Source organism: Rhyacophila brunnea, unplaced genomic scaffold, assembly GCF_057557595.1.
Source record: "Rhyacophila brunnea isolate RB1 unplaced genomic scaffold, BYU_Rbru_1.0 scaffold_13, whole genome shotgun sequence".
NCBI lineage: Eukaryota > Metazoa > Arthropoda > Insecta > Trichoptera > Rhyacophilidae > Rhyacophila > Rhyacophila brunnea.
In genome coordinates this window covers 36,925,849-36,949,584 of record NW_028232785.1, presented here as the reverse complement: position 1 = coordinate 36,949,584, position 23,736 = coordinate 36,925,849, and the positions used below count along the sequence as shown (strand labels likewise).

Below are 23,736 nucleotides of genomic sequence, written 5' to 3'. Positions count from 1 at the left end.
ATCTATGTACCTATTTAGGCGAACCTCCAATGAATTGGGTTTCGGCAGCTGAACGATTCACTGAACAGCTGACTTCGGTTCAGAACTGGTGTGAAGTTTCATACCAAACCATTTCTGATGGTCAGAGAATGGTTTGATTTTCGCAGGAACAGTGAACCAAACGTCAAAACTTAAACGGTTTCCGGTTTACCTACTTTCTACGCCTTCGATAATTATTTTACTTATATTGTCTATGTTCACGCGGATGAAAACATCACTGGGACGCACCTTTAGTCATTTGTCTATTGACACTTCTGTCAATCTTCTTACATACAATAATTGTGATATTTTGCGTCAATTAAACTTCTTAAGATGGATGCAAAACGTGAACTAGATAGATTTGAATCTGACACAAAAGTCCAGCAATGGTTTGATGTGCCAATAATCAATCCAAACAATCCGGTCACAAACATTTGTTTAAAGCAAGAGAATGCTTATGATGCCAACAGCACTATTGAGGTTAGGTTTTCCAAACTTATTAATCATTGTAAGATTGTGTTTATTCTACGTCGAAGTGGTGTCTTACCATTGCAAATACAACAGTTGCACGATATATTGGACTTTACTAACTGAAACATGACGTAATAAATTATACATCGTTGTATTGACACTTCACAACGGTCATTTGACTAGATACCTAGGTACTTTCCTATAGGTTCTGCGTCTCTGTGGCTGCTGGTTTACTACTTTCATTATTTTGAAGACAACTTTACTATTGAACGTTTATTAATAATAGTAGACAGTATCGAATCGTGATAATAAGTCACATACAGAAACGTCCGTGTGTCACATACAGAAATAATAATATAAGTGTAAACACGTATTATAAAATACCTTCTATCTTGTTTTTCAGAGTCCTGTAACTAGCCTTGCTGGTATTAAAACTGAGATTGATTCTCTCCGAGTTGATTTCAAAGAAGAATTTTCCGAAGACAGTGATCCGCAACCTGGCTGCTCATATTCAAAAAGCGAGCCAATAAATCAGGTACCTACTTACCTATCTATAGAATATTTCATTAATATTTTAAATATGTAAATATTGTGTAATTCACATCGTGCTTGTATGCGATCAATGCGATCATTTATATTAGTCTCCGTTATTATTATATCGTTGGATACAGATTGTATTTTGTAAGAATATGTTTTATATTAATTTAACGTAACGATCAATTGTTTGGATTTTACACCCTTCTGTGCCTTGTTTTAGGATACTAGATTTGTGAAAAAGACTGCCTGTTATTTTTATTAGTATATTGGTATTTTATTATTTACATTCATTAATATTTCTAATTAAGTGGGTCGAATAAATTTGTCGCAAAATAAATCCCGGTGCTGTGAGTACCTACAGCAGTGTTTGCCAAACGTTTTTACTTCACGGCACACTCGTGAATGGGATTTCTTCCGCGGCACACAAAATGCGTTAAAAATGAAATGTTTCTTATTAATATGAATAAAGGAAATCATAGTGTGGGTAGATCCATTTTTTTTTTTTAATATTTTAGGAACATATATGTACCCAGGTGGTAATAATTTCATTAGTGAGAAGAATGCAATTGATTTTTAGAAAGAATTCTGTAAAACGCGGCTCTAAATTAGATAAACAAACACGTAACTCCACATCTACCATTTGTTACTGTTCTCGTTTTACGATTTCATTTCAACGAGTGCTGTAAAACCAATTTCGCAAAGATACGACGATCCAAACGGCAACTGAGATTAAATGGCTGCTGTAGCTAATTGACGATATTGACGCCAAAACGATATCCAAAATGCTGACAACTCTAGCTTAGAAAATGAGGCTGTGTGCTTAGGATCGTTTTTTAGATCTATTCAAATGTCCTCCTCTGTTAATGTCAGGTGTGTACCGTCGAATCTTGAGAATGGATTGATCACCCACTAGTACATTTGATAATCATCATCATCCACTGCTGGATGAAGGCCTCGCCAACCTTCTTCCAACTCTCTTGGTCCTGTGTCATTCGTTGCCACTTAATTTCGCCGAACTTTACCAGTTCGGCAATCCAGCGGCTTTTAGGGCGACCCTGTGGCCGTTTCGGGCCCCTTGGGTACCACTGGATGACGGCATTTGTCCAGCAGCCGTCCGTTTGGCGAGCAATGTGCCTCGCTCATCTCCATATCAGCTGTTTGGCAACGTCAATTACATCGCGTACTCCTGTCTGCTTTCTAACCCATTCGTTTCTCTTACGGTCCTTTCGCGTGTTGCCCAATATACACCTCTCCATGCCAAAATGGCAGATTAAAATACGCAATGTGCTGCAGTTAGCTAGAATGTCTTTCGGTGAGTATACATTCACTTGCCAAATGCAGTCGTACATTGGTAACCACTGAAAGCAGAGGATACAGCTGTGGCAGGTCTTATCCAGAAATGCATTGACTCTGGCTGATCATAATGGTGATACTGTTACATATTATTATTAATCATGTTGTTTTTTTTCAGGAGTGTGAAGACAGCTTAATCAATATACGGTCGGAGAATGATAATGAGGGTGTCATCATCAAACAAGAATTTGTTGATTGTTATATTATATTGTTGATTATTATATGTTTATAGTCCATAGAGGGGGTATTGACGACAATGGCTACAGCAATGACGTCAATGGCTACAGCAATGACAGTATGTAAACAAACAATAATAGTATATTTGAAAGTCGAAGAAGGCATCACTACGATATCAAATGAAAGTATATCGGAAGAAAACTATGCAGTATATTTGTGGAAAACAGACCAACAAGATCCATAATATGTTTTATAATTGTTTTTATAGTCACTGTCAACTACTGCGGCAACCATGATGGCGGCATCGGCAACCACGACGACGGCATTGGTGTCCGCTTTGACGGTATGCATTATATCAATATGTATATTATATTATATTACCTTTTCTGTTTTCAAACTTCACCAAATATATCCCAACGAAGGATGTTGAAGAAAATATTTAGTCAAAACAAAAGAACTCGACTGATTGTTATACAGACTATGATTTTGATTTTTTATAGAAATGTCCTCACTCAATTTCAAGAAAACTTTATTAATATGCTGATTTATTTTTATAGGGCATTGATAAGTCACTGTCGCGGAATTCCCCAATGTATGTGGTAAGTGTTTGTCAAAAAAAAACAAGTATAAAAGCATTACTAACAATTTGTTATTGTTAATATAATACAATATAATCTATATAATCTAGCCACCCCAAAAACCAGACAAATGTCCAATCAGTGAAATCAGCGCATTATAGTGCATACATACAAAATATGGTAAAAATTCAAATAGGTATTTCATAAAAACAGTTTTTATTGAGAAATTTGTATATTTATAATCAAAATCAAGAATATATTAAATTATACATATTTATATAAGTACTAAGTTTATTGGAACGAAGTGACACAAATACTTTCTTTCTTTGAGTGGCATTGCAACGCATGCCGGGTACTCGCTAGTTATATGTAAAATAACCATAAAGCTAACAAAACCACCATATAGCGTATAGCACTGTTTGTGACGTAAGCAATCTGACGTCTCACGTCATTCAAAATGGCTGCTTCATCTGTCACTTCAATAATGGATTCCGTACAGCAATATGCAGCAGACATTTGTTGCTGGATTGATAGATTCAATACTTTAATTATTATGATAGCTTGAAGCGATCAATCGGATCAATTAGAAATGTCAAGAAGCGTTACCGGCAAAAACTGTATGTATTGCCATATGGAAATGTGTACAGGGAATACTCCTTTCGTACAGTAGAATTATATAATCACATAATCACCTGAAATGTTTATTAGATCAATCAATACCAAGAGGAAACGGATAATGATGAAGGACAATGACAATCTGCTCATTCAGTGCTGACACCGTGACTGGCCATTAGATATAATTAACATGAAATTTAAATGTGGTTATTAAATATTAATTAACAGGTCAGCAGTGATATGTTTTCAACTGAAATCAGGATTTAAATAAATTTGAAATGTTATAAATATGTAAGTAGGTACTGTTATTTCATTTATTATGCTGCTCCCTCCTCCTATCCTACTTTAATGTATACGGAATACGGGTAAATGTAAAACCAAACGAAAATGTTTGTTACTGGCAGTGCCAGTGGCGAAGGGTGGGGGTAGGCTGTTAAGATCCAACATAAATAGTGCACACTAAACTTTAAGTTAAAACTCTTTCGTTATGCAATCGTTCCATTTCCAATTTGGCCAGTGATTCGTTAAATAATAAATGTCATCTCATAAGCAACAATAACGAGCTCGACACGTTCGCTACCAGTCGGATTTCAATAAAAATGGGGGCCCTGAAAAGGGCCTTTTGTACGACGATAGATGGATTATTGCATGTAATCATAGACGATACGATTTTTTTTCACGCCTTCTCAGTCTTCTTGGGCAAGAGCACCGCCTGGATATTGGGCAGCACTCCACCCTGGGCGATGGTGACGCCGGAGAGCAGCTTGTTCAGCTCCTCGTTGCGGATGGCGAGCTGCAAATGACGAGGGATGATCCTGGTCTTCTTGTTGTCCAACATTAGCTGCATCTCCTTCGTATATCATATATACGTTTGAATACAGGCTAAATTATTTGGCACATACATGTGGAACGGTGTGGAATGAGTTATTGAGCGCTGAAAACGAGCCTGTCCATTAGATACTGGTATAGTGATTGTGTTAATCGTCACCAAAATAGATGTCAACAATTCGTTGACGAGTAGCATATGCCTCCCTTAATCTATTTTGATTCCGCGTCTCATTATACACGAATTCCGACAGGACAGGCTCATCAACAGGTTCTAGATTCGGTATCCTGAAAAAGAAAGAAAAAGAGATGTGTTAGCACATGACACACTCAGTCCAATGTCACATCTATTTAAGTAATGTTTTCATTTACTTGAAACTTCAATAATTACCTATAATGTTGCATCATGTTATGCAGAATACAACACGCATATATTATCTTGGTTGCCTTCTCAGGTTTATAATGGAGGGCTCTATCCCCTCGAAGGCATCTTAATTTTGCTTTCAACACACCGTTCAGTCTCTCTATGACATTCCTTGTTGAGCAGTGGGCAGCCGTATAGCGAGCTTCAGGTGAATCTACCTCGGCACGTAGAATCGGAATGAGCATATTATTTTTCTACCGCATACCCTGAATCACCTGAAATGTTTTTTGGATCAATCAATAACAAGAGGAAATGAAGAATGACGAAGGACAATGAACAATGACAATCGACTGAAATCAGGATTTAAATAAATTTGAAATGTTTGTTAAGATCCGCCATAAATAGTGCACACTAGTAAAGTTCGACATACCCAAGAGAACAAAATTTCCAACTCTTTCGTTGTGCAATCGTTCCATTTCCACTTTGACCATCGATTGATTGAATATAAATTGGTCATGAACACTGCCTGGGAATCTTGCACTCACTGCCAGAATGTTCATGTCCATATCACATACCTGCATAAAAATAAATGTCGTGTTAATGAATTGTTTGTTTGAGTTATTCTCAATGAAAGTATTAAACAACATAGTAAAATTAATGATTTGTTACCAATTGCACATTTACAGTAAAATTTCCACGGTTATTTTTAAATGATTCTGTCTCCAAGTGTGGCGGGAAAATGCGCACATGAGTGCAGTCAATGCATCCGATGATGCCTGGGAAATGAGCCTTTTCTTGGAATCTGAAATAAAAACAAAGTTTTACCGACACATAATATTGCAGTTCAATCATTATTTGCTTTTTTACTCATCATGTGTATGTTGTTGGTACTCTAGTTATATGTAAAATTGTATAAATTGGTCAGAGGGTATCAACACGACACTAAAAATAATGCATTGGTTGGTAAGTACCTACCTCCTTTGAATTCTGTCACGAGAGTCAGCACTGTTCGGAAACTTCAGGTAAGTACTGCCAAGCACTGATATTATAGCATCGGATACATTTCCAATGCATCTGCTCACTGATGGCTGGCTCATTGCGCAGAAGAAGTCTTGGCCAACCCCTTTTTGGTAGCCTCCCTCTGCGTAAAAACGCAAAGTAGCCAAAACCTAAAATTCAAGTAAAGGAAACAAGTTTTTTCAATAACATAATATTCAAATCTTGTTAATCTGTCGTGGTGAATGCTTAAAGATGAAGTAGGTAGGTATTTACATGTGCTGTTGTCAAACTGAGTAAATGTATCTTACCCATGATGTTATCTTCCGCTGTCATAAAGTAGGGTTAAGTATAGCTACTAAATGTCGAAGTAATTTGTGACTTTAATTACCTGAATTTGGACAGGAATTCCTTTGGGTATGCCTCTCATCAACACGGAGTCCAATTTGGTCACTATCTCGATCACCATTTCTTTCGACAGTCTGTACAATTGTCGAAAGAACGTTTCCGTTAGGTACATCAAAAGGATTCTGACTGTCGCGTAAGGTCCTTCGCTCTATATTCAGCGCGCGTATCTCTTGTACACGCTGTCTTCTTACTTCCTCGGCGTGCAAATGAATCGCAAGAATGAATGCCATTGCGGTAGAATGTAGATGGATAATAAAAATGATAAAACAATATTACGAACAGTTATTTGACATCCGCGAAGCGACATTAATAGTATCTATGGTTCTAACCATAGAATCCGTAGAACCGAACCACAAATTGTGGTTTGAAACTTTGCATACAACTTGTATCTCAATTTTCAATATGTAAAATTGACATATTTTCACTCGTTCTCGCAGTAAGCACGGCACATCGAGGTGCCGCTAACTTTGACAGGGATATCGGTTAACTTTCTTACGCAAATGACCGCGAGAATAGCAAATGTGCTAATTGTGATAATTTTATCATAATTAGCCGTTTTAACCTTTTAACACATACGTTATTCTTTGACGTTCTCTCAATTTGCGCGTGCACTGAATCACACTCCATTTGGGAGTGTCCGGGTTCAAAAAAGCAATGATCAATTTTTGGTATAGGTATTGAGATTTTTTATTGCCAGCAAAAACATTGCACACACGTTGACACAGCGGTTCTCCCCACCGCATGTGTCCGAAAAAAAAGTCTTTCCCGTTTGCTTTACTTTTTAAATAATCATATACCTCGTCATATTGGCAACTTCTACAGACCCACGCTTGGTTATGCCTTCATGCCGCATGCCACATGTTATTTAAAGCCGTCTTGGATACATTGTATTGCGTTAAATTATATACGGCTAAATGTCGTGTATAAAATATCAATATAAATAGGCATTTGCAGAAGGACAGTACGTTACTGCTTCCATATCAAATTCGGCCAAATGAATCTCTTCCAGTATAGCTATATCTATAAATAGGTTTTATAACTCGATGCGTGAATTGTAGTCTTAAATTTACTATTAAAAACATGCCGATAATAAGATAATTTTTCAGGCAACAAACTCTTCTCTAGGCAATTCTCCTTATACGATTCAAACATTTTGACGACGTTGAGATCGCTGGGCAGGTATTCGAAGTTGGTTTTTTTATGACAGTAATGCGATGGCACTCTCACAAATGAATTAATATGCTCAACAATATATCTATGCACTTCTTCATCTTTCTTAATTGCTGGAACGGGTTTTCCTTGTTTGTCGTCTTGGCCATAATTTAATTCATTTCTCCTTTTTAAAACGTTTCTTATAAAATATTCCGAAATGTTGAATGTCCCAACGAAAATTTTGTTGCAAACACGCGGGCGTTCATTGTGTTTGAAAAGGAAATATTGTCTTGACTTGTTCCATCTTGACATACTTGCTACACGACAGTTTACTTTGTTTGTTTCCTCAACTAAAGAACTGATATATATCCTTTGTCTTTTCGTATCACCAATGGACCAATAATTCGAAAATATGGAATACCTTTCTGTTTCCTCAATTATTTTACATTGCATTTATGTGGCCACACTGCACATCTGACTTTTTTTAATACTTTACAGTCCATTTGTTTACCTCTCATATGAAAGGTAAGATTTTCCATGCTGTTTATTTTTCTTTCTACTATTTTGCTTCCGTGAAATGGGGTCAGAGCGACGATTGTTTTTAAATGGTCTCGGTGAATCAACATATTATTCTTGATCATTATTCATTGACACAGCATTCTCAGCGACGCTTTGCCGTTCTGTAAAGAAATATACCACAGTTCTGAGAAGTATAATATTAAAATAATAAGTTAAATGGTAGAAATACATATTACTTAACAAATTTCAGGTGAATACTTGACACAATCAAATAAATTTTTAAATATAGTTTAGGCTAACTACTTAAATCCTTTATATCTTATCTTTTTGTGTATATGACTGTGTGATTTTCAATAAATGCTGGATTACAAGTAGTAGTATAAATTTTGTTTTAATAGTTGATTGCGCAACCGTTGTATTAATTATTATATTATAAACCATTAATAAAAAGCGTCCAGAGTCTATGCGCTCCTGAAAAGATTCGTCTTAACGTAATGTAGGTATGCATTGTTCTCTCTGCGCCGAACTGTGAATACATTCATAAAATATTTTCTCTTTCCGTTACTTCCTACTCTTTATTTCAGGATTATTTTTAAACAGGTGGAATATAATATTATATTATAGATAGTTCAAATTACCAAATGCTGAAAACAGCCCGTTTGAAGATGGCACATTTCTATAGTCAAAGTGAAGTTCACAAGGAGATAGTGAGAAATCTCGTTCGATCATTATTTCTTCTTTTGTGACGTTATTTTCTGAAACCACCTGTATTGGCCCATCTGTGGTGACCCATTCCTCATATACTCTTCTCCTATCAGGCCTAAAATAAAAATAATTTTCTTAAATTAGTGTAAATTAAAATGCATATTATATTATTTATTGAAGACTCCGCTGAATTTTATGGGTACACTGGTATGGTCTTGTTAATAACACTTGAGTTGGTGTGGTGACACGTCAATCTTTGATGATATATGTGATGACGCAGAGGCACTTCACCTAGCTGGGCCATGTGTAGGGTGTAATACTCTACTGCTGTGCCAATCCCACTCATTCTCTGCTACAAAAACAATCTACGCGGTGGACCTTGTGCTTGCCCAATGCTCTGATGCTGTAGCGTGATAGGCCGAAGTATTACTTAAGTAATATTATCTAGAAGATGTTAATTAATATTTCCCTGATTTCATAGTGGATTGATATGAGGACAGTTCCTATATTTTTGGAGTTTGATTCATCTTCGTAAATTGCTGGATACTTGAAACACTAAGCTTGGATTTTTTAAAAATCATGTACATCGCCAGTGAACGTTAGTGCGTGTCTTTTTTAATTTTTCACGTATTGTTAGGTAGGTACCTAATAATTATTGTATTTGCAATATTGACCATTGAGTAGAGATGGCATTTAGATTTAGTGGTAGGTGATATATTTTGTTAGTGATGTATACAACACCGTTCTCAGATACATATACATTGAAGTACATGAAAGGATGATAAAAAATACTGTACAAACAATGGAGCAGCATTTTGTCTAGGTATGTCACTGAAATCAACACTCTTTGAACAATTATAACAACTGCTAACTTATTAAATACGCCCGCGATGGCTGAGTAGTAATGTATCCGCTTAGTAAGCTCATGTTCAAATCCCGGGTCTGGTAAAATTAACATAGGTATTGCATTTCAATGTGTGTTTGAATCTAGATTATGGACCTCAAAGTTTGAACAAGTGGTTAACATATATTTCTCATAAAAAATAATGTTATGAAAGCTTTTTGTGAGGCGGCCATGATCCACACCGGATTGTGGAGCCAAATAATAATATATTTAAACTTTTTTTCAAGTATTTGATTATAATGTTAATTTACAGTGGATTTTATTAAAAGAATAAAATTATATAGTAATATTTTTTATTATCCAAACAAAACCCATAATATAAAAGGGGTGCCAACTACATTTGCAAAGCAAAATATTTTTTTTTCTATATTGAATATACACACATAAAAACATCAGAAACAAAACCGTCACCGTGGAAGACCCTCCCTTTCCCCGCAGCGATGCTACAAAAGAAATCTACGCGCTGCTTGTCTCACATGTCGCAAGACGTGGAAATGGAACTAGGTAGTTAGTACGACCTTGTGCTTGCATGATGCTTTAAGAGTGGGTAATTAATGACAGGGTGAAGTACGTAATAAACAACAATTATTATCAGTAGGTACACAAAATTATATTATATCATATGAGCACATCCAATAATTATATATCCAGGTATAACTATACTCGTTTTTTTATCAAATTTCTAAATAAAATGATAAAAAATAAAACTAAAATAATTATAATTTTCGTGGCAGCGTATTTTTTTAAGTGGGTAATTATGAAAATATACATACATGAACCAATAAATTGGTGTTGGTTAATTTCCAACTCCTAATAATTTAAAAATAATAATTTATGTATATATAATATTCTATTCTCCAGATGTTTGATAGTATTAGCAGGAACCAACACGTTGTTTTAATTTCTTCCTTTAGGAAATTCCAATACAATTTACAATATCGCAACAAGAAAAACAACGTTGATTTTATTATAAATAAAATATAGTCACAGGCAACATCATACAAAGGCGGCAAAATCAGTAGGTATAAATCAGATGGCATTATTAAGGTAGTCGTTCAAGGCGCCGTCCGGGAAAACAATAACTTTTCGCAAATACTCTTAATAAACAATATGCTCTACCCATAGGGTCGCTTGACAAGATACGAGGGTGGGTCAATAAGTCCTTAGAAAAGCCGATAGGTGGCGCGACTAGTACTGTAAGCGGTTTGTTTTCATGCAGCGGCACTACCGATTCAGTATGCTGCGAAGTTTCAATCAGATTGGTCGGGTTGTTGTGTGTTTCTCGTACATTTAAAAAAAAAATTTACTTGTTTACAAACGTCTAACCAAGTGTATTGAGCTCCAAGAAGATTATGTTGAGAAATAAAAAAAAAAAAAAAACTGTTTTAATGCTTTTTTCTAAGGAATTATTGACCCACCCTCGTAGCATATAATCACTCCTAACCTACATTTATAAGGGTATTAACAGTATGAATCTTGTCATTTATATAGGCAAAGGGCATCCACATTATGGATTATCTTATACGATGGCCACGGCATAAGCGTCGACCTATAGCGTCGTGGGTCCTAGGTTCGAATCCTGGCTTACATCCATTTCTCGTAATTATATTTTATAAGATTATTTACCATTATCTGTTATTTCATGTTTTTTAAGATAACCGAGTCGCGAGAATCTATATTAACAAACCTTGTATTTATATGGTTTTACGCCTGTGTGTCATTTCATGTCTTTTAAGACTAAAAAGTTGCGAGCATCTATATAGGCACACCTTACATTTATGAGGTTTTTCACCTGTGTGTCATTTCATGGATTTTAAGATTACCAAGATGCAAGGACTTATATTGGCACATCTTGCATTTATGAGGTTTTTTACCTGTGTGTGTCATTTCATGTTTTTTTAATTGACTAAGATGCTAGCTTCTATATGGGCATATCTTACATTTATAAGATTTTTAACCTGTGTGCGTCATTTCATGGATTTTCAGATAACCAAGTTGCAAGCACTTAAAAGGGCACACGTTGCATTTATGAGGTTTTTCACCTGTGTGTGTCATTTCATGGATTTTAAGATTACCAAGATGCAAGGACTTATATTGGCACACCTTGCATTTATGAGGTTTTTCACCTGTGTGTGTCATTTCATGTTTTTTTAATTGACTAAGATGCGAGCTTCTATACGGGCATATCTTACATTTATCAGGTTTTTCACCTGTGTCTCATTTCATGTCTTTTAAGATCATTCAGTTGCGAGCATCTATATTTGCATTTATGAGGTTTTTTACCGGTGTGCGTCATTTCATGTTTTTTAAGATCACTCAGATGCGAGCTTTTATATGAGCATACCTTGCATTTATGAGGTTTTTCACCTGTGTGTCATTTCATGGTTTTGAAGATTATTAAGTAGCGAGCATCTATATGGGCATCCTTTGCATTTATGAGGTTTTTCACCTGTGTGTGTCATTTCATGTTTTTTAAGACTAATCAGTAGCGAGCATCTATATGGGCATACCTTGCATTTATGAGGTTTTTCACCGGTGTGAGTCATTTCATGGATTTTAAGATGACCAAGTTGCGAGCATGTATATGGGCATACTTTGCATTTATGAGGTTTTTCACCTGTATGAATCATTTCATGTTTTTTAAGACTAAGCAGTTGCGAGCATCTATATGGGCATACCTTGCATTTATGAGGTTTTTCACCCGTGTGTGTCATTTCATGTCTTTTAAGATCATTCAGTTGCGAGCATCTATATTTGCATATATTGCATTTGTGAGGTTTTTCACCGGTGTGAGTCATTTCATGGATTTTAAGATGACCAAGTTGCGAGCATGTATATGGGCATACCTTGCATTTATGAGGTTTTTCACCTGTATGAATCATTTCATGGAGTTTAAGACTACTAAGTTGCGAGCATCTATATGGACATACCTTGCATTTATGAGGTTTTTCACCCGTGTGTGTCATTTCATGTCTTTTAAGATCATTCAGTTGCGAGCATCTATATTTGCATTTATTGCATTTATGAGGTTTTTCACCGGTGTGAGTCATTTCATGGATTTTAAGATGACCAAGTTGCGAGCATGTATATGGGCATACCTTGCATTTATGAGGTTTTTCACCTGTATGAATCATTTCATGGAGTTTAAGATTACTAAGTTGCGAGCATCTATATGGACATACCTTGCATTTATGAGGTTTTTCACCTGTATGAATTATTTCATGGAGTTTAAGATTACTAACTCGCGAGCATCTATATGGACATACCTTGCATTTATGAGGTTTTCCACCAGTATGTGTCATTTTATGCGCTTTGAGATGATTTATTTGCGAGAATATATTTTCTTCATGTTGATTAGCAATAAAGCTCGTGTGAATTACTTTGTGACTTTTAAGAGTACTTCTACATCCAAAAACTGCGTTACAAAAGCTGCAAATCAAATTACGTGAGAAATGTACTAATCTTCTCAAAATAAGTCGAAGTTCCTTCGGAGTCTTACGTTCTGAGATTTCTCTTTTAATCTTTTGTTCATCTATCGTCACTTTTGAATACTGTATCATTCTATCTTTTAATCCACCAGGCGAGGATTGTTGACACCTGTCTATATCGTGATGCTTTGAGAAAAAGCCTTTAGCAGAAACCTAGAAAAAACAAAAATATTCGAAGTTAATATTATTCTCAATTAGATTTTAAACTGTTCCATTTGAGTTATTTTTTATTCTTTTGCCTTTCAGCATCTTCAGACATTATACGTATAGTGAGAATGAAAATTACATTAAGAAATGGTAATAGTACCGACATAGATATTAAATACAAACAATGTTACGTTACGATCCGTTAATAGTTTAAAAAAAATGCACCTACATGTAACATCAAAGGAAAATGCACAAAACAGACAATGACACAATTGTGGTACTGCTTTTGGTAATAATGTATAAATCTTATATAGTTTTGAATGCAAAATTTTAGATTGATGTGAATAAGATAGTTTCACTTTACTGTGTTTATTTCTAATATTTCTTGATAAAATATAAATATCACCAGAATAACGTACATACTATGAGGCAATTTTGCACCCTGATCGATAAAAACATTGTAATTTACGTGTAATAACTAGTAATTTCTATGCCAGTGTGTCATTGGAGTGTGCATAGTGTCGGTAGATGCCGAAAGGCGAAACCAATGTCACAAAAAATATTCAAATTGATAGAATTTATATTGAAATTTCATCAGGCAACTTAGATCAATAGTATAAACAATATTTTAATATTAACTAGAACCATCTTATCTTGGCTACGATTATAAAGTGTTGTATGCAGTGTTACTGACTATATCGGGGACATGGAGTTATACCTGAAAGTGCGGGAGAGAATATATATTCAAATTTCAGCAAGCGACTTCGATCAACAGTTTAAACAATATTTTAATATACTCGTATCATACTTCTGAATTAGTGAAGGCACGCATACTAAGCGTCGCATAGGAACAGCAGTTATCCAAAGAGCGACACATTCGAGAAGGAATGACTCGGTTTATATAATTTACACATAAAAATGTGATAGCATAAATATTTTTCTAATTAATAAAGTTTACCCGTTGAGCACATCTGATATTTAAATAATGATCTGAGCAAAATAGCAAGTCTTTAGTAGTGGTAGTTCAAGTATTATGGCTAAACTACTTATAAACGGACCTGCGCAGAAGCACACTTACTTTCGTGCGCATATAGTAGGTGTGTAAACGCTGCGTCTTTGTGTGAAAAGTCCTTTACAAAGGCAACCACGAGAAATTATTATTTTTAATTTAACCGAATATTTAAAAGTGATGAAAAGCTGTACAATTTTATGATAAGTACATATATATTTCTACGGAAAATGATTTTCACAGTTTGCGTTTTATAACAACTTTACTAAAAAGGTAATAAAGACATTATTTGAAAATTATAAAAAAATGAGAATGGGTCATCGATATATTAATATGTATACTAATCACTTCTACTATTTAAGAGATAATTTGTGTTCTCCTAATTTTTTAATGAATACATACCTGCAGCAATACAATCTGTTAAAGTGGCTTTTATGAGTGTTTTCTTAAAAACTCAATAATTACCCAGTATTAATTAATAACCTATCATAATAATTAGGAAGTTAAGACTTTAACTAATGGCTCTTACAATACTCTCCGAAGCGCTTTCCAAATAAAGTTACCATAGGCAATCGGCTTTTGTACTTTAAATCAAAGTAGGTAGGTATTGATTACTTTAATCACTTTTTTCAATACGACTGGCTAGGTATTAATAGTACGGAGATTTATTGAAATTTTAAAAGTCAACCTTCGATAAAAATCGGCGAATAGAGAAGCAAATGTTACAATATATAAAATTGAATGTACCCTATGTCCTGGTGTGTAATCTGAATGTGAACATCCGGGTTGAGGATCTTCATCAGAAAATGGTGGCATTTTATCTTCAGTGAATTCGCGCTTTATGTCAGTCTCAGCTTTGATACCAGTGACACCCGTCGCAGCGAACTGAAATAAACAACGTTTCATATAACATGCTGTCAATAAGTACATATTATTAATATAACATATTAAAACGTTATTATCTAGGTGAAAGTAGGCTGTTAAGATCCGACAAAAATAGTGCACACTAAACATTATCAAGCATACTTATTTGTTTTCATTAAAATAGTACTTAAAATTCCATTAAACCCTGCCTAAACTAAACCATAATATCGCGGTTAAAAATAAGAGCTTTCCAAATTGAAGTACTATTGCCAATCGGCTTTTTTAAATCAAAGTGGGTTTTGTAAAATTTAAATTTAAAGGTAATTCTCAAAAGTGTTTTCAAAATTATGTATGTTCCATATGTTATATATAAAATGTTAATAATTTATAAAGGAAGGTCTCTCGACAATTTATGTCTGAAACGAATTCTACAGTTTTTTTGACAAATTGTTCGGCGCGGAGCGGATACTTTGGAGAGACTGGTAGTTTTGGGTAGCCTCCAAGGCAGGTGAAGCAGAGGAAGAGCTGATTGAGAGCAGCCTTCACTCTGTCCTGATAGAAGCTAGTCGCTCTACTGCGCAGGCGGGGATATCGAACAAATCCCATCTGTCACGTGAAAATTAAGAAGCGAACTTTTTTGATTCATGCAAGCAATCTTGCAACTTCACAATAATACGTGTGTACACGTGGGTTTTCTTTTTATGGTCTCGGTAATATGTACTGTCAGCAGTAAATCCTTGCATTACAACTTTCATGAAGAGTTTTAAGTCATCAGCAAACAACATAAACATAGCATTTTTAATTACCAATGCTATGTCATTTATAAAAAACGTGAACAGCAATGGCCTCAACTTTCAGCCCTTAGGCACACCAGAAAATGTTTTAAATGTCATGTCTGTGACTAATAGAGGGTGCACGATACGTATTGTTGACGATTCTTAAAATAACTACCGAATAACGCGAGAAATCGTTTAACGACCTGCTCCAAATCCATGCTGCTCATTCATTATAAATGACCAGCGCCATCTATAGATTAATACTTGAGTCGGCAATGAAATGACTCAATCCTCGGAGAAATCATGCTGTGCATGATTATCTCAAGAACTTTTGCTGGTGCATAGAGAATGGCTACTGGCCTATAGTTTTCCACTGATAACTCCGTACCACTCTTATGAATTGGAGTAACCTTCGACATCTTCCATGCTTCCGGAAAGATACCCGTTTTCATTGACAGGTAAAATATATATGACATTGGGCCCATGACAAAGTCAATACAGCCCTTTAAAAAAAATGTTGGAACATATTATGCGGTCACTAAGAGCGGGTTTTCTTAATTTTTTAAATAAAATCTAAACACGTCACCCTCATCAATTGAGAAGATGTCAACGGATTGGGCACCGCATGATCGATATCTCTACATATATATGAACGCGACATACTTGTTACTCCGTCTAAACGCGACCATTCATGCAGCGGCTCGAGACAATGGTGTCGCGTGTGAAAGGGTTTAAAGATTAAAACATGTATTGCTAATTCCAACCTTTACTTTAAGACTGCACCAAGGGAAGAAAAATAACACGTTATACAATTGAACGAACCTGATGTAATGGCCTGTAATCTGAACCCGGTTGAGGATCTTCAACATCACATAATGGGTCTATTACATCTTCAATAATCTGGCGCTTGATGACGGATAGTTGATCATCTGTCTCAGATTTTATATTAGAGAGGTCCGCTAAAAGATACTGAAAGAAACATTATGGTTAACACAGTAAAACCACTTACAGTTCACGTGACTTCAAGGAATATCCATATAACAATGTATACTAATTATAGTCAAAATGAATTAGAAGATAACCTGCCTAACCTAAATCACAAATGTATCGTAGCTGTCAAAATGTATAATCGAGTTATTTTTTAAATCAACGTTTAATATCATTGTGTCTCTACGCAGTTTATAAACAAGCAAATTATTATAATAATATATTAATCGTTTTATTCGCAATACAGCGTGATTGTAAGAAAAATCAGTTTCCAAAAACTAACCTCGAAATTCAAACTTGAAAAGTCGACATTCTCTTCCTTTACATGAGTGCGAACTTCCGGGCTGATTGGGTGGCTAGTCAGTGTGTCAAACAAAGGCTTGCCTTCTGTATCAGATTGTTCTCCAGCACATTCTCGCTTTACATCCATTTTAATGGTAAATATGTCAGGAAGAACGTGACAAACGGGATCCAATCAAGGTAGGTACATTAATTTAAGAGAAGTGTTGCCGCAATACGTAATTATTTATTATGTATGGCCGGAATACTAAAAAGCCTATTCCGTGGAAGCGATCAAACAATAAACTGTATTTTATTGGATTTAAGTTTTGTACTATTCTATTTGAGTAGGTAGTTTTTTACCACTCGGATTGTCCCATTCGATATTTTCAAGCACTACGCAGATTCACCAATGACAAATACACACTAACAGCGTATATAACTGTTACACCCATGACTATTGGGCCTCTCCCGATAGTCTAAATTACGTAATTATTAGGTGTAACCATGTCACCTGTCCTCCTAGTCAACAATGGGCGTACGAACGTCCAAAATTCCTTGATTAATTGTCAAAATATTCAACATGTACTTAGCACGTAAGAATTGTATCTAATTATATAAATAGTATGTCATATAAGAATGTGATTGTGCCGAACAAAGGAAACGAAAGCCAAAGAAATTTAATATTCGGGAGTATTTAAAAAAAAAAGATGGCATCACTGCTCAATATAAAAAGAGTCGGAAAAAATACATAGTCGCGGAAAGACGTGGTACCTATTGAGTTCGCCAATTCCCGCGCTAAAAACTTAACAATAAAACGAATCCAGATAATTATAAATAATTAGAATATAAGCGATGTTACGATATAATTAACATTAGGAACGTAATAATATGAGATTAATTTGGATACTGTTAAACATAAGTTTAGTTTCTTTGTAAAATAACCGTTGAAAATATAAAGCTTCGTATTAGTAATCTAAGGACATTATTTCATTTATTACCTATTTAATTTTTGTGAATCCCGGGTCCTACCAACATCCCGAGCTAGCCACAGGATCCGGGATCTCTCAATACCTACACTGATATTTTTAACCTATATAATAAATCAATTAATACAATAAAGTTGGGACACTTTATTGCCTACCCATTTAGTCAAGGATCAAGTAGTAGGTAAGTAAAACCAACAAGACATTGTCAAAGGGCCATGTCTTTTGACTTTTTCTTGTTTATAAGTGCATGGTGTAAATCACACCCAATGTCCGTGTGCCTGGCTCAAAATACGGGTGGCATTTTGTTTGTATTGCACTGACAGATATGTTCTTATGCCGCGTTTAACATTAATTATGTCTTTCACGTCTGTAAAAGAAAACTTGAAAATAGAAAAAATGCAGATAGGCCCTTTTGCCATTTGAAAACCGAGATGCGCTGATCTCGTTATGATTGAGGAAATGCTGATTATCATTATCGCTCCATTGTTTTATTTTGACAACAAAACATACATAATTATTATTGAAGTGTGTCACCCGTGTCAAGTGTTATTGTATTTATTATAAATATTAGTATCGACGGAAAACATTTTTCGGTATTGTGGCAACACTTTTCTAAAATTATCCTGTTTGTCACGTTGTTCCTGCCGTATTTACACTTAACATGGATCTAAAGCAAGAATGTGATGGAGAACAATCCGATATAGAACGCAAGCCTTTGTTTGACACGCTGACTTGCCATCCGAACAACCCGGACCCTCGCTTTCATGTAACGCAAGAGAATGCGGACGTTTCAAGTTGCAATTTCGAGGTTAGTTTTTGGAAACTAAATTATTTTACAATTACATTAGATTGAGAATACGAATGATTAGTTTATTATTGTAAACTGTGGAATTTTTACATACTATTTAGGAACATAAGGAGATATTAAACTTTGTTTCAAAAAATTACATGTTTAAACAATTTGACAGCTATGATACATACGTGTGATATATGTTAGGTTATCTACTAAATCATGTTAAATATAATTATTATAAGTACATCGTTGTATGGATGTTTCGTGAACTGAAACTTTACTGGTTTTACTGTGTTTACAAAATGTAATAATGCTTCTTTCAGAACCTTATAGCGGAACTCTCCGATAAAACATTTGATAATCAACCAGCTGTCGTCAAGCGCGAGATTAATGAAGATATACCACACCAATTATATGATGATGAATACCCTCAACCGGGTTGTTCATATTCAGATGACAGGCCAATACATCAGGTATGTTCAATTGTACGTAGGTATATGTGCCGTTTTCTTCCCTTGATACCGTCTTATATTGAAGGTTTGAATTTGCAATGCATCTTTGAAACTTCATAAAGAACTATTATAATATAATTCAGTCAAACTTGTTTCATTTATTGATTGCGGAGTAGATTCGAGCTATTGGCGATTGCTAAAACAGATATTTTGAGACAGTATTGAGTAGGTATATAAATCTTTTGTTTAATCACGTAAGTATATTTAAATATGGCGATTTATACATCACAATCATTCGAATGTAAAGCAATAATTAATGTGATTATTAGTAAATATAATTAATCGCCCGTGAGCCCTTTTTAGGTAGATAATAAAAAACTACTTTCAGTCATAAAATACTATAAACGGAAACAATATCTACGTGAAATGGAGTGAGAATAGACCAATTCTATTTCCATAACTTTTTGTAACAAATTAATGGGTACTGTTCGGTTATCAACCTAATCTAACCTAAACTAACCCAAACTAACAAATAATCCAGTATATCGGGTATTTTCAAAATGTGTTTTCCGCTGTATTCCTGATAACCGAACAGCAATTCCTTACCTTAAATAACTATTAAACGCCAGAGTGACAGTTGGTACTTTAAAAATAAAAAAAAACGATAAATAATTACATAATTTCGTAATATAAGTTAAAATATATAGAAATAATCCAACGGCGCTTCAATAGGCGGCCCATTTTCTTACGTGTCTAATTTAACAAGATAATTAAGAGCTAGTCGGAGAATCTAGGTTATCACAAGTTTTGTGTTGTTACGCGAACGAAGTATAACTTCTAACGTACGTACATAATTACACACACAATTTTTTTTTAATTGTCTGACATTGAAATATAATATATTTCGAATTTTACTGATCATTAAGTTATTTTTATTGTTCTATTTTATTTCTCTGTTTTATATTATTTTTATTGATTTTTTATTTCTATAATAAAAGAATTTTTATATAAAACACTAATTTTAATAAAATTTTATATGAAAAGGAGCATTTGGTTTTTTTCTATTAAAACCATGAAGCCGCATATGCAAGTTTGTTCGTCAATTCTCAAACTATATGGCCGCAACTGCAAAAATCCACAATATAATTTAAAAAAATATATTTATATATTTAAGAACTACAGTAGGGTAAAGTACACAAAATGATTCTAACATGGTACAACTTTCTGCTATCTACTGCAATTAATTAAATTGTAGTTAATTATTTTACATTCAAACTCAAATTACACAATATCATGTTATTTGCAGTTACTACGCTATAGATCTCAATGTACGATATGTTTACAAAAGGAAGATTAAAGTACGCTATGTTCTGCAGTTAGCCGGAATGTCTTTCGGTGAGTATACATTCACTTGCCAAATGCAGTCGTACATTGGTGGTCACTGAAAGCAGAGGATGCAGCTGTGGCAGGTCTTATCCAGAAATGGGTTGACTCTGGCTGATCATAATGGTGATACTGTTACATAATATTATTAATCATGTTGTTTTTTTCAGGAGTGTGAAGACATCCTGATAAATACAAGATCAGAGAATGATAATGAGGGTGTCATCATCAAACAAGAATTTGTTGACGATGCAATTCGCCAAATCAATAATGAGAATCCTCAACCCGGCTCCTCCGATCGACAATACAGCCCAGTAGACCAGGTACGTTTATTTACAGGTTCACTAATACACAACTTTTAAACATTTTTTTTATATTCGAAACATCGATATCTACATGGCATTAAAATTTATATGGTTACCGCAATTGTTCTCAAGGAAGAAAATTCTGCAAGCGCTATATAGACGGATTGGGATTTAACTGTATGTTAATACCGTAATTTTTATCTCAGTCTTACGGCCAGTCAGCTTAGTCTGATTAGGTCTGACCCTTTTGATCATACGGGCCTTCAATTTTGAAACTAAGCACTTTACAGTATCAAGATTCGTTTCTAGTGTAAAGTGTGGTTATCTATAAGTCTTATCTAGTTAATCTATTCTAGTAAAGGTACCGTGTGAAGTATTCTCCTTTATTTTTAATTATCCTCTGAACTCTTAATAAATACTAAACCTGGAACTATTTCTATTTTATAAATTAGTTATCCTATACATGTTTATTTTTTGGTTAATTTCATACGTACACCAGTGTGCTTATTTCAGATTTTAATAGTTTTTTAGTACCTAATAATAATTGTAATTGTGATATATCGAGTAGGTTTATAGAAAGTGTTTAATGACTTTACGATAATTAATTTGTGCACGATGGAAATAAAGATCTGAAAAAGCGCAGTTTCTGATAGAAAACGCGTTTTATAAAATGATAAAAGTACCTATCTATTAATAATTATGATTATGTCAAGCTTTTTAAGATTGTACTAGATTTAAATTGAAGTATGTTCGGGACTCCAAAATTCGAAGTAAAAACGTAGGTTATGTAGGTACCAATTTACACCACCCAGTACCATAGTCCGCTTTAATCGATCGATTCAAGTACAAGCCCAAGCATTCGGAAACTAGCCGTCAACAAGTGGTATTACCTCTCCTGCGACTCCTACTGCTGACTAATCATTATTTTATAGCAGTGATGGTGAACATATGCCACGTGACTGTTTTAAAGAGAAAAAAATATTACGTAATATAATAATAAAAAATATACAAAAAAATGATACAAATAAATATCATCATCAGCCGGGGTCAATCCACTGCTGGATGAAGGCCTCCCCAAGCTTTCTCCAACTCTCTCGGTCCTGTGTCGTTCGCTGCCACGTATTTCCGCCGAACTTTACCAGTTTGTCAATCCAGCGGCTTTTAGGGCGACCCTGTGGCCGTTTCGTCTTCTTCGAGCTCTAGAAGTTTGGCGTTGCTGGATAATGTTCTCGCGTTATAGGTGGCAATGGTCATTGGTAAGCAGCCGTTACCGTCTTTCCGGGGATTCTTAGCACCCTCTGCCTTCCCTTGCTGATTGCTGCCGTGATCAGTGTCAGGTTGGCCTCCGGAGAATAAGGGCCGAGATTTTTGTTTTTGTTCTTGTTCCATAGGGGTATTTGGACATAACACACCACGCTGTCGAATCGAACGGATTGATTTCGTTTCCGCTGAATTTTTGCAATTACGTCTCAACTAAGGACGTACTTATCAGGAAAGTGTTCCCGAACATCATTGCTAACCACAAAAAGCACAATTGGTCGAGTGAACGAGCATTCCTGCGGCAAAGAACAAAGATGTGGATCACTTAAACTTCACAATTCAAAAACAAATCGTTTGTCCACTGCATTCCTTCATATCAACCGACTGTGTAACAAACGAAGACGAAGCAACTAACTATCCAACTGAATTTTTAAAGTCATTGGATCTGCCTGGCTTGCCACCGCACAATTTACAACTGAAGGATGGCTCAGTAGTCATCATGCTTTGAAATCTGAACCAACAAAAACTATGTAACATAACGCGTTTGGTGGTGAGTTAGTTGTCAATGCCGTAATACTCTTTCTAAATAAATAAAATAAAACTCATGGGCAATGTGATTCACGTGACGATAATCAAAGGAATGTTCAAAGGTGAGGAAGTTCTCAATCCGAGAATTTCGATGATCCCAACCGATAGTTCGAGTTTAAACGAATTCAATTTTTAATTCGTCTTGCATTCGGCATGACGATCAACAAATTACGAGGCCAATCCTTGCGTGTTTGTGGCCTGAATCTATAAAATGAATGTTTCTCTCACGGTCAATTGTATGTAGCATGTTCATGTGTCGGCTAACCATCTGCTTTGTACATTTTTGCACCTGACAACAAAACGAAAAATGTCGTATATCACAAGGTGATTCAATGAAGGGAATCGACCCGAGTGCAAATAGCTTAATATAAAGTAGTGCAACAATGCTACGCGAATCATTTCCATTCGCTTCAATAAAGCAAATGCCTTGCTGCCACGTGAATAACATTCTTTTTTTTCTTTTGACCATATCCGATCCTAATAGGATCATATGGGCCTCCACAGATTGGAGGTTTGTATTAACAGATTTTATATTTACGAGAAATGGATGTCAGCCACTTGCTCAACCTATTAGGACCATACTCTGACTCATGAACAAATTGAGAAACAATATGTGAACTTACCAGACCCAGGATTTGAACCTGGGGACCCTCGACACTATAGACCGGCGCTTAATCCACGCGGTCATCGTGGGTGTACAGTGTGTATAGCTCAATATAATTTACTTTTCATTTTGATTTGATTTTTGCACATTTATTGAACTTATTCATTTGAGTATTCATTTTAACTTAATA

General features: G+C 35.1%; 1 protein-coding gene and 1 long non-coding RNA gene across 2 annotated transcripts in view; one reads left to right on the top strand and one right to left on the bottom strand.

Moving 5' to 3' along the window:
• Positions 1 to 23,736, bottom strand: part of LOC147077432 (uncharacterized) — a 199,066-nt gene that overhangs the window by 85,580 nt on the left and 89,750 nt on the right. The gene's annotated exons all lie outside the window — the stretch shown is intronic.
• LOC147077436 (uncharacterized) lies at positions 290 to 2,611 on the top strand. Its single transcript, XM_085941087.1, has 3 exons — positions 290 to 498; positions 893 to 1,024; positions 2,498 to 2,611. Exons 1-3 carry the CDS (start codon positions 352 to 354, stop codon positions 2,609 to 2,611), a joined length of 393 nt encoding a protein of 130 aa, XP_085797213.1. The 5' UTR covers positions 290 to 351.

Bases quoted from the DNA above. Each gene is read 5' to 3' on its own strand.
- LOC147077436 (XM_085941087.1), top strand. From the start codon at position 352: ATGGATGCAAAACGTGAACTAGATAGATTTGAATCTGACACAAAAGTC. The intron at 499-892 runs GTTAGGTTTTCC...CTTGTTTTTCAG, and splicing joins ATGCCAACAGCACTATTGAG to AGTCCTGTAACTAGCCTTGC. The intron at 1,025-2,497 runs GTACCTACTTAC...GTTTTTTTTCAG, and splicing joins AAAGCGAGCCAATAAATCAG to GAGTGTGAAGACAGCTTAAT.